The sequence below is a fragment of the Plectropomus leopardus genome, chromosome 6 (genome assembly GCF_026936395.1).
Source record: "Plectropomus leopardus strain MGB_pleo_1.0 chromosome 6, ASM2693639v1, whole genome shotgun sequence".
In the NCBI taxonomy this organism is placed as follows: domain Eukaryota; kingdom Metazoa; phylum Chordata; class Actinopteri; order Perciformes; family Serranidae; genus Plectropomus; species Plectropomus leopardus.
The window spans coordinates 31,340,609-31,352,749 of NC_142181.1; the positions used below are offsets into that span (position 1 = coordinate 31,340,609).

The following is a 12,141-nucleotide window of genomic DNA, read 5'->3' on the forward strand; positions in this document are numbered from 1 at the left end:
GTTATCTTTAATGGCCACTGTGCCATGACTGTCCCGCCATATATCACCCTACAGTATCTTTCCCTCATCTTTCCAACTATATCTATATTTATCTCTGTCTCTGGCTTATCTCTCTTGCCTCTCACATAAGATGTATAGTGTTTTTATTTTATTTTACTGTCACGTATTTGCGGTTGGCCTCCATGCCATGACTTTCTATTACGCTTCTATATTTTTTAGTTTGAATCAATATTGATACAATAATATATTTTTGATTACTGATCCCTCAATGGGGAAATTCAGTTTTTTCACTCTTGTAATCCATACATACACAGATACACTAAAAATACACACATTGACACACAGGACCTAGGCATGTCAGTATTTGTGATGATGTCAGAGAGATGGAGCTACTACATAGTCAGCACTTCAAGCACTTAGGGCTTCGGTTCTTTTTGGTTTTCACCATAAGCTGTCTGTGCATTCCAGTACCCATACTACCATACTACACTGTCAGAAAAAGGGGTACGGTTGGGGTACATTCATGGTTTTTAAGGTACAACTGCTGTTGATGTACCATCGGGGTCATAGTTGATAAGATACGATAATGTACCTTTTCTAGGTTGAAAGGGTACATATCAGTATCAAACTGAGGAAAGGTACATGTCTGTACCATTTCTCCAACATTTAGAAGTACAAATGTGCAAGGAAAATTGTGAAGTTCAGTTAGTGTGTCTATATAAATAAAGTTATTATTATTATTATTATCTGTCTATTAAGCCTAGGTTCTGTGGTGGGGAAAGGCCCTTTTTATTAACACTAGTGAACTTAGGAAAACTCAGCAATGTATTGAACAGATCATTTGATTTCTATAAAAAAAAAAACAACAGAAAACAAACAAACACACTAATACTCTTGCAGTAGCCTGTAGGTCTGCCATTAAGTTGGATAAAATCTGAGGAGTTATAGGTTTACATTTTTACCTCTGAACTATGAATGTGGCTGTTTGAATGGAAGAGGGTGAGATGCCCATTAGCTGTAATGGCAGCGCACACAGTCACTGCGTCAGTGCGTCATTGCATCTTTCAACGATAGCTGTCCTGCACTTGCTGCGCAAACCGGAGGATGGAGCGGCAAGTGCAGGACAGAGAAACATTCCTGTCAGCCAAAATATACTCTGAGGCAAGGGCGGAGAGAGTTACAGGATCTTTGATTCTGACAAATACAAACATATCCATCCTTGGATAGCTCTGTATTTCGTATGTCTGATATAACAGGATACGTCAAAGATGCATTTGATATATAAAGCTCATTGACAGATTAAATTGCTGAATATTACATGTATTTCAGCATATCAGAGATTCATTATACATATGAAATTACATCTGTCGTGTATCAAGTCCATTTATATCTGATATCTTTAAGAGGATACGTCAAAGATGCAGTTAATGTATGAAAAATGCGACAAAGATCTTCAGCAGATTTGAATTCATTATATTATATGCATATTTAAGGATATCAGAGATGCATTAAATATACGGAATCATATCCGTTGGGTATCAGGTACATTTATATGTGATATCTGAAACAGGATACGTCAAAGATGCTGGTAATATATGAAAAGATCTGACACATAGATCTTAAGCAGATTCCAGATTTTTCAGAGTTCAGTTTTGTCCATTTACAAAGATACAGTATGTCAAGATAGGGTCCGTCAAAGATGCAATGTGTATTCTTGTGGATATTGTCCGCATTTCTGAGATATACAAACATATCCGACCTTGGATAGCTCCATATTTTCTGGTCGTTTGTCCAGTTCTCTTCCCTGTCTTAAAACTAATTTTCAGGTCATTTTCTTTTCAATTTTTACTTATTTCATGCTCACTGCCTTTACTCTCATGTTTTTGAAAGAAATCAAACCAATTTGCACAAGGTTCAAAGAGTGGAATAACTTGTGAAAGCTGTCTGAACGCAGCATAAGAAAACTGATATTGATCCAGGTTTCAAAGTGTGAAAGGACAGGTTTACCTTTTACCATCTATCTTAATACAATACTCATTTCCATATGTAAAATGAAAGTTCTATGTTGCTGTATTATTATCTGTTTTGTACCAATCATGAGGGGATCCCTTACTACTGCAACTCCAAAAAAAATGGGAAGTTAGAGTCCTTGTTGCATCCAGCACTCTGAATCATAAATGCATTTTTAAGTTTAACTGAAGCTGCTGAAATCTCACTCTTAATAGTCTTGGCTGACATTGAAAATGTTTTGCACAAAGGAGGAACTTTAGATTTTGACATCATGGATCATTTCAGGCCCAGCACAGACTGGAGGAACAATCACTGGAACTAGTATTGCTTATGTGCAGACTTGAAAAATCTATCTTTAACCCATTCAAACTTGGATCGACCACATTTTCTTGTGCTGTAGTCAGACATTTAAACCTTTGAACTTGGTTTGATTTCTATGGAAAACATGGGAAAAAAGGTGATAGGTTACTTGGCAAGAAATGTTTAGCAAATTGTAAGAAACTGGTAGATTAGTAAAAAATTAGAAAATTACTTAAAAAAAACAGGTAAAAATAAATTATATATAATATATATTATATATATATATTATCACCCAAATATATATATATATATATATATATATATATATATATATATATATTTGGGTGATCACTTCTAATAAGTTGCTTTCTTACCATTTTTGAAAGAACTCATGCCAATTTCCTCAGGCTTCAAAGGGTTAGTGTGCACAGCTGCACGCCTCCAGTCTGCCCTCTATAGCTGGACTCCCTTGTCTGCAGTTTCAGTGTTGCCAGGAATCCTGTATCCACCAGATGTCACCCGTCTCCAGAGTCGGTGACCTCAGTTGTTTTTCCACAGCAGGTTTCCTAGTGAGGAATTCCCCACGTAAACACTGAATGACGTATACGGAGACCCCGGTTTCGTTGAGTAAGCTTCATTGTTGGGGGTGTTGGTGGGGATCCTCGGCTGTAGCTCGGGTCTGCCTGCAGGTTTCACCTCAGGGCTGTGACAGCCCTGTATGGCTTGATTTGAGCAAACAAATGTTTGAGATGCTTTATGACTCATCTGAACCTATTATGAAGCAGCTGCTGTGGGAATCTTTTATTCTAGCAATGACTTCACAAAAAGACAGCATTTCTGTAAGACCATTTCAGCTAGATTTTGTCACCTCACTTGACTTTTTCCATGTATCGCCTCCCTCTTTCTCACACACACAAAAACACAGGAGAGGGTGTGGTGTGCTGGCTCAGGAATTCTCCAAATAGGGGGATGTTGTTTAAGTCTTTCATAAAGGTACAGTGGCTAGATCCAGTGTATGAGCCTGAGGAAACTTAGCAGACCCCAGGAAAGGAGATATTAATAACTCTTGAGCCAACCCACCACATTCTTCACATGTGAGTCACTGTAAGCCAGAGAGCAGGGAGGAAAGGGCTGCATTGCCTCTGTTTCTCATTTGTGTTTCTTTCCATGGAGGAGTGGAACAGGGAGGCGGGGAGGCCACCCCTTCTGCGAACCTTGAAAGCCTTATGTGAAACACACGCGGCTCCACACGGGACACATATTTGTGCTTATACTGCATAGCTTACGATAAAAACTAAAACAATTTACAGGCGTGCTTGTGAGAGAGTGAATGTGGAACTAAAAAGGGCTGAAGCGAACTGACTATTTAACTGTGTGTGTAGGAGAGAGAGAGGGGAGGATAAAAGGCTTCACATAGTGGGAATGAGAGGGGAGAGAGCCACGGAAAATGGTGGTATGGGGACTTGGCAGGGGAGAGTGTGACTCACTGTTTATGTGGTCCGTCACTGAGCGACCAAGTGAGCTTGATAGAAAAGAAAATGTTAAAGGAGTGCCAAATTAAATGCATTCAACTATTAGCTCTGTACTTCACATTACATTGTAGACATTTTAACAACTTAACTCTTTTAACCCTTTGAAGCCTAAGTAGATTGATAGCTTGATTTCTTTCAAATACATGGGAAGAAGGCAATGAGCAACAAAAGAAAAAAATGACAACATATTGACAAAAATTAGTAAAAGAAATAGTTCAAAGTACAAGAAAATTTCCTTAAAATTTGTTGGTTTTTTTTTTTTTAAACAAGGAGGTATCTTAAAAACGTGCTTAAACATTATAATCATTTTGTAACATAATTTTAAATATGTATTATGATAATCATAAATATAGCTTCTTTTTTTAAACATCTTTAAATCTACCAATTTCGTGAAATTTATGGAACATCTCTTACCAAGTTGCACATTGCCTTTTGTCCCATGTTTTTTTTTTTTTTTTTTAAAAATCACACGAATTTGCTCAGGGCTCGAAGGTTTAAATACTTCTGAAAAGCACCTGAAAGTAGCAAAAGAAAAGCGATGTTGGTCCAGGTTTCAAAAGATTAAAAATTGTCTAATTTTTTATTTATAAAATATTCAGAGACCAACCACAGTCAGGGAACTTTATTTGGTTACAATAGTTTACATAAGAACAGTTGGTGGAGCCGTGTACAGTAGTCAGTAATATATCAATCAGTCAGTCTAGTTGAGAAGTTTATCTCAGCATGTTCTTTCATACAACTGAGGTCTTGCTCCTGCATATAAAAAACAATAGCAACAATAACAAAAATAGTTTCTGCACAAAAATGTGGCATGATAAGCATCAAAGTGAAATGCATTCAGATTATTCGATTTGTGCTGCCAGTTTGCTATAAACAAATCATTTGAGCAATATAAATTTGTAGATGATGCCTTTGCTGGAATAAGCAGACCTGAAAAATAAAAGGCATAATCTACAAATTATCACCAAGATAACACTGTGTCACTCCGATCTAGCCAGGAATGTTAAATTTAACACAGAAAAGTTTAGCTCTGTATTTTGTCAACTATATGCGGAATACTGCTCACTTAGAGGGCGCCAGCCTTTATTTACTTCTGCTCTGCAAACACAAGTAGATATATTTTTCAAGCTCATCATGAAAAGTTAACATTGAGAAGCCAAAGGGAAGAAGCAACCAGACCCGTATGACTTCTTAATACACAATCTTTTGCAGTAAGTCCGTGTTATTGTCTCAAAGGATCGACTTACACTTTAATACAGTATGTTCCATTGTGCAAGACTGAAATCAGCCTCAGACGAAAAGTTGAACGCATTGCATACAAACATTTTGACTTGGGTCTGGGAGGAAAACAAAAGCAAATACAAACAGTAGCACAGCCAATAGAGAAGAGTTTCTCTTAGCGTCTTGTGACATGTCTATGCATCAGAGCCCTTCTGCCTGCGTTTGGAGGGTGGGATCAGGCGTGTGGGAAGCTCAGGGGGCAGACCGTGGCCCTCCAGCTTTACCTCAATCAGGTGGCTGGCCAGGGCAAATTCTTCATCATCCAGCATGCCATCATGGTCCAGATCTGACAGCTTCCAGATGCGACCCAGCACCGAGTTGGGCAGGCGGGAGCTCACCATCCAGTCCCTGGCCTTGTTGCCGCTCAGTTTCCCCTCATTGGGAGCCAGGTTATAGAAGATCTCATCATATTTGGGCTTGTCTTTGGTCACCACCCAATCATCCTCCTCCTCACACCCCTCTCCGTTCTGTTCGGTGAAGGGGTCTCCCTCTCCGAACGGTCCAGCACGGGTCCCCAGGAAGGCTCCACCCTGTACACCTGGTTGCTCACCTGCTTCCAGCTCCTCCTGCCGCAAGAGGGGCATCAGTTTGGCAATGTCAGCGGAGAGCAACTCATCCAGGGCTGCCATCAGATTAGGCTTCAAGGTTTTGAACTTGGTGAAATCATGAACCATCAGTTGCTCCTTTAAAAAGAAATGAAACACATGCGTAAGACAATAGATTTCAAATCTCATTTAACCCTTTGGAACCTGGATTGACATCACTTTTCTTGTGCTGGGATTAAACACCTTCACAAGTATTTTAACTTTCTCTTTTCTTCTTTGCTTTGCTTTGAAAACATGGGGGAAAGGGCATTGAAGTACTTGGCAAAAAATGTTCCACAAATTGAAAATGTTTTTTTGCAAAATTATTTGTTTAAAAAGCTAAGGAAAAATATAGAAAAACTGTAATTATCAGAATTATATATTTGAAATTGTTTTACATAATTATTATTAAGTGCTTTTTTAGATAATTTCCTTTTTTAAACAAAAAATCTAATTTTTGAATGCTAATTGATTGGTAATTTTCTTGTATTTTTTATTTTTATTTTTTATTCATTTATTTCAAATTTCTGAGTCATCATCAAGTTGCTCATTGTCTTCTGCCCACATTTATGAAAGAAATCAGGCAAATTTGCTCAGGTTTCAAAGAGTTAAATGTAACTAAACTGAAAATAGTAAAAGATAAGTATTAATAGAGTTGTCTCCCAGATGTGCCCAGTAGTGATAGAAACACAGACTAACCTGCATTTTAGTACAATCTGGAAAGTCTCCAGCAGAAATGTTGTGCTGCAGCTGGATTTTTGAGAAAATCACTGGCAGCTGGTAGATCAGATTCTTCTTTTTATTGTCTTTCCTGAAGACAGACGGCATCTCCTGCTTCAGATAGCTGATGATGTGGGCATGGACCTGGGATGAAAGAAAGCAGAGCACAAGGTTTTAACACAGCTGTCATGATTAGAGTGCAGTAATGTCATGCTATTGGTAACCATTTAATGACCGCATGCTGACATGCAAATAAAACCCACCCGAACCAGACGTGCCCTCTTGACCAGGTCATTGAGCTTGCGTAAAGCTGCATTGCGAGGAAGGTTTTGGATGTCAGCAAACAGATCCTCCTCCTCAAGCTCAAACAGCTTGCGGTTGTCTGTAACCATCAGTGGCTCTGACCAGAAGGAGCCAATGTAGACGCGCAGAACCTCCGGGGTGCCAAAAACCTTCCCCAGGGACCACATGAGTGCTCCATACACTCTCATCAGCTGCTGGGTGCCCACCATGTCTGCCTTGTTGAGCACCACACGCAGCTTATCCTCGTTGCCTTTCAGGGCACCAATGGCTTCAGAGAACTCGTCTGATATCTCAAGTTTATGGGCATCAAACAGGAGGATGATGCGGTCTACACGTTCCGCAAACCAGCGCAGCACAGCTGGGAAATCATAGCCTTTTTGAAAAGATAAATGTTAAGTAATTAGGACTGTCAGAAAACTAGAGAGTATGCACAAAACAAAACCAGGGGAGGAGGAGAGGGGAGAATGTCAACACAGACACAAACCCTTTTTATCTGTATCTGTCCAACACGCCTGTACATTCATACTTGACTTTATGCCAAAAAAAAACCCCACACTGTAAAAACAATTCTTTGACTTTTAACATGAAAAATATCAGTCCTCAAATCTTACAAAACCAATTTTTATATTGTTGACTGATCATACTAAAAGGGTCAATTCACCCAAATTTAAAAAAAAAACAACACATTTTCTCACTTACCTTATGTGGTACAGCCATAGAGATAGTTTTGGTTTTAATGACTCTAGGTTTTGTGATACCCATCTCTGAATTCTCTTTGGATGGATTTCTGTTTGTGCTGCTCACGGAAAAGAATAATCTTTTCAAAAACGATGTCCCAGTTACTCTGGATAACCCACAAACTTCACCTTTCTTACAAAAGAAATGGTTTGGGTGATCCAGAGAAACTGGAGCTCTCTTTTGGGAAAGACATGTTGATGCTGAATTTTTAATTTTGCAGTGCTGTGAGCGCCACAAACAACATTCCTTTCACCTCCATTGTATCGGGAGGGTGGAGGCAGAAATCTCACACATGGATATTTCATAACCACAGCAGATAAAACCAAAACCATCTGCAAGATAAAACTAGTAGTGAGTGAGGAAATGTTTTTCACAGTTTTGATGCACTGACCCTTTAAACTTGTTAGTTGCTCATGCAAATTGACTTGGTAATATTGGGTTACTTAAAGCGTGGATGAATAGAAAAATGAAAAAAGCACTGTGAGGTGATGAGTTATTTCTCAACAGTAAATTCCTCCAGATGTGCTGACAGAATTTTTATCTGTACTATCTCTGTTCCTGATTGGGGTTTAATGGCTGTTTGGTGTACTGCTAACATGTTTTTTGGCCCTGCTGCCAAGTGTTATTGTGACAGAGTAAACTGGTCCCATGGGTTAGCCAGGCGTGCCAAGGAGATGAGATTGTGAGCCGATGATCAGGGATGTGTGTCTCTGCAGGCCCCCCTATTCCCTCTCCTCACCTTTGTCTTTTCTCTCACCTCGGCTCACTCTCTGCTTAGCACCGGACAGGATTCCCGGTGTGTCAATAATGCTGATACTCTCCAGGACCTGGTTGGGCATCTGGGCGCACTGGAACCTGGAATTTTTCAAATCAGCGAACGGGAGAAACGTCACATAAACAATGATAAGACTGAGCTCAGATAGGCCAGTTTTGTTTGAAAACAGTGCACAAGGAAAGAATCTAAATCATGTGAAAAATGGTTAACTCTTATCAAAGAAGCCAATGTGATCTAAGGAGGAGATTAGAAGCTGCCCTCTCCACACACCCCGACCCTCCCACTGAAGGCCATTGTGCGCAAGCAGGCCTCTCATTGCTGTGGGCTTCCTGAAGGAAAATGACCACCACTGCCAGACTCAAACAATGACTCTGGCTAACGATGTGTGGCTTAGAACAACAACACTACTTCCTGCGGCTTATGAGCTTAACGAGCCCACCGGTCCCAGAACAGGAAGTCAAAGCAAAAGGGGAGACGCAAACACGTTCACAAACACACCCTGCACAGAAAGAGGGGGACTCCAGAAAACTGCCATCAGAAATTTTAAGTCCCATCAATAGCAGGACTGTATGTTCACTTTGAGTCTACATATTTTCTAGCACCATACAGAACTTTATTGTAAAACATGTGACTTCTTTCTCAGTTTACATCAGTGGAAAAACATACCCAAAAATCTGGCAGCCCAGACAGTAAACACAGTAGCGGAAAGAACTTGAATGTTAGGCTTTCTCGTATAGGTTCCCTGAGCCTAACTGTGACTTCATTTATTTGTCTTTGCCCCAAGAGGCTGCGGAGCCCTCTGACCTCGTCTTTGAACTTGCGTACATTGCAGTTCCTGTCTGAGTACATCAGCTTTCATCGCCCTCTTGGGTGATATCGCTTCCTTTCTCCATTTTTCCACAAATAAGGCAAGTGCCTCCCCGCTCTGAAATTTGGCACAAGGACTTGAAATTCCAAAGAGCTAAAAAACTCTCTGTTATCTCTCCTTCCCTGCTTCCCCATTCTTGTGTTCTCTCACATTTTCTGTCCATTACATGCTGATATCTATCTGGCTCTCTCAGTGGAATCATTACACAACACACTGTGAATAATATCTCCGCTCTCACCTGTTGAGAAAAGTGTTTCCAAAAGGGTTGAGTTTGCGGAAAGGCTTGTTGGGGTCTACGATAAGGGCGTTCCCAGGGATGACTCCCTCCACCTCCCCATGCATGATGGCAGTGAAGCAGTCAGTGGTGGGTTCAGGTCCCACCCTGCTCCCAGGAATATCCTGCTCCAGTAGATACCTGCCAATCATACATACAGCTTGTGAGTTGTTTTTTTTGAGTTCCTAAATAAACTTAAAAGTGAGAAAATGCTTGATGTGTAGCTGTGATGTCTTACTTGATGAATGTTGTCTTTCCAGTCGAGTACTGTCCCACCACCAGCACCATAGGCTTGTTATCAAAATCTGCATCCTCCAGACTGAGAGAGTGGAAGTCATGGAAACCATAGTACTCCTCCAGAGGCAGCAGCTTCTTACGATACAAGGACTTGAGCCCTTCTGTCACAGTGCGGATCACCTCCGGCGTCTTCTTCACATTTTTTCTCCCCCAGCGTGACATGTTGATTGATTAACAAGATAACAGGGCGCTCCTTATAAAAAAATCAGTGTCAGAGTGTTGTTTGGAGCTGTATTTCCTGTGGCCAAACCTTGGAAAACCTTCAAGTGTTTCCTGTATTTATCTTAACACTGCTCACTTATCCTTGAAACCTCCTCTGCACACGCCGAGAGCAACAATAGGGCTGGTGTTTTGTTTCAAGTCTGGATCTCCCCCGTTGACAGCAGTCGCCACCCTGATAACTTTTAGCCCCTGTAATGTAGACAGAAAAAAAGACAAATTGAAGTTAATTCCAGAAGAAAACTCCTGACAACAAAAAAATCCGTAGTGTCCTTTCACCTGGTCTGCCACAACCTAGAGTAAGGATGAGGAATCTGGAGTAAGCTTGAGCCCAAGAGGCTGCCAAGCATTGTCAGTGCATGTCTGGAAAAAGTTGGTGTTCATGCTGGAAAACTTGCAAACCCAGCCCTGTGTTAGGATTTGGACAGGCACAGCTAATTTTATTACAGTGAAATGAGTAAGACATTCCTTTTATCCTCTGCAGCTTCTCTCAGAGGAACTTGAAATACATGCATGGCTTCATTGTTCATTTAAGGAAAAAATCATAGAGGGTGGTCTATACATGGAAAAACAAATTTAACCCTTGAGTAACAAGACCTTTTTTATCGTAGTCTACATTAACAGAAACACTGGATTAGGAAATGAAGGCACAGCTCATTATTAGAAGCAGATTGACACAAAGGTACAAAGTTAAGATACGTGTCAGCAGGCATTCACTCATCTGTGGAGAACCGTGCTCTTGGAAATCCCATTTGAACTGGGATTTTAAAAAAAAAAAAGATGAACAGAGAAGAGGCAACACAGTCCTGACATTTCACAAGACCAGTGTGGAAAGAATTCTTGTCAAAATGGCGAACCCTGGAGATGTACTAGAGAGACATTAAATGGGATTTGACCGCCATTACATGTAAAAGAACTGTGCCAGGCAAGCTGTACCAGTAAAAGTTGCTTTACAGGCTTTCCAAAGAGAATCAGAGGTTTGGTTAAGATTCTGGGATCAATTTCGAATTTCGAGTTTAAGGATGGTGGAAAATGCCTTGTGGTTTTGCACACCACAATTGCAAAACAGTTTTGAACTCAGAACAAGAAATGTAATATGCAGGAGCAACACAAATCAGTACCATATCTGAAGAAAAGCTGTTGAAAAACTCCAATGAGAATTAGAAAGTTTCCTTTTTCATCAATTCTGCAGCTTAGTTGTGATATTTGCACTCAAATACCATCCAGGCTCAGTTTCTACAACTGTATCATAGTCTGGATATATTTGTGTAAAAGTTCCAGCTGATCATTAAAGCCATATTTAAAGTTTCAAAAGGAGTATTTACCAAGTTATTATGAAGAAAGCACGGATTTCTTCAAGCGCCTTGATCTCTCTCTCTCTCTGCAGTCTTGCCCTCCGGAGTTTGGAAAATATTTTGACTTGAGGAGACAAAAACAGTCTCTTGGAGGAGCTGCTGCTACATGTATGGGTGTACCTCTGACAGCAAATAGGAGCCCTCCGTGGAGCGTCAACGCAGCTAGATTACAGAGGATCGTTCTTCTCCAAGGGTTTAATGTATTTCAGATGAGCTCCAAATCTGGCAAGGTTCCTTACTCTGCTCGCTGAAAGAGCACAAGGCAAACAGTAAGACACACAGGCGCACCACACTGAGGCAAATTTTTCTTGCTCACTTTTCCAAGTTTAATGCACCTCCTCTTCCAGGGATGCCTGGCAACACTGTGGGCAGCACTAACACTCAGCTCAGGGCAGGGATGAGCGGAGCTGTGGTCAGAGGGTGTGACGTGTGGAGGAGGGGGGGTTGTGAATAAATAATATGGGCGGATTCCTTTTTTTTCTTTTTCAAACATGACATAACCTGCGTCCTTATGCATACTTTGAATGATAAACACAACCTCTGCTGCACCCTCCAGCTGTTGCCTCCAACTCCTCCATGTTTTTTATTTGCCTTTTTTTCCTACTTGAGTCACTGTAACACAACATATGTTTAAAGATTTGCATTTTGTTCCCTCATCATTCAAACCTCTCTTGCTCCTCCCAAACTCTGTGAACCCTCTGTACAATGAAGCATAAAAACCAGCTCTACTTTTCCACTTCCATGCACCGCCTACTGGCTGTTTGATAGAAAACACATCCCACCGCCACCACCATTATCACCATGCCCATCATACAGAACTTCTCAGTCATAATTAGTCATCTAAAGGAATGTACCCTGAAGCTGAAAAAATGAATTGAGGACCTG

At 40.5% G+C, this 12,141-nt stretch overlaps 1 protein-coding gene across 3 annotated transcripts; it reads right to left on the reverse strand.

Annotated features, from left to right (window-relative positions):
* Positions 1 to 4,449: 4,449 nt before the first annotated feature.
* Positions 4,450 to 11,638, reverse strand: ehd2b (EH-domain containing 2b). 3 transcript variants are annotated; one of them, XM_042487265.2, is made up of 7 exons: positions 11,227 to 11,638; positions 9,624 to 10,093; positions 9,350 to 9,526; positions 8,226 to 8,323; positions 6,691 to 7,103; positions 6,407 to 6,571; positions 4,450 to 5,806 (listed from the first exon to the last, which is right to left on the reverse strand). In XM_042487265.2, exons 2-7 carry the CDS (start codon positions 9,842 to 9,844, stop codon positions 5,258 to 5,260), a joined length of 1,623 nt encoding a protein of 540 aa, XP_042343199.1. In that variant the 5' UTR covers positions 9,845 to 10,093; positions 11,227 to 11,638; the 3' UTR covers positions 4,450 to 5,257. The 3 variants fall into 3 exon arrangements, with proteins under 3 accessions (XP_042343199.1, XP_042343195.1, XP_042343197.1); XM_042487261.2 differs by having other exon boundaries at positions 8,208 to 8,323; XM_042487263.2 differs by lacking the exon at positions 11,227 to 11,638 and adding an exon at positions 10,181 to 10,197 and having other exon boundaries at positions 8,208 to 8,323.
* Positions 11,639 to 12,141: the final 503 nt, after the last annotated feature.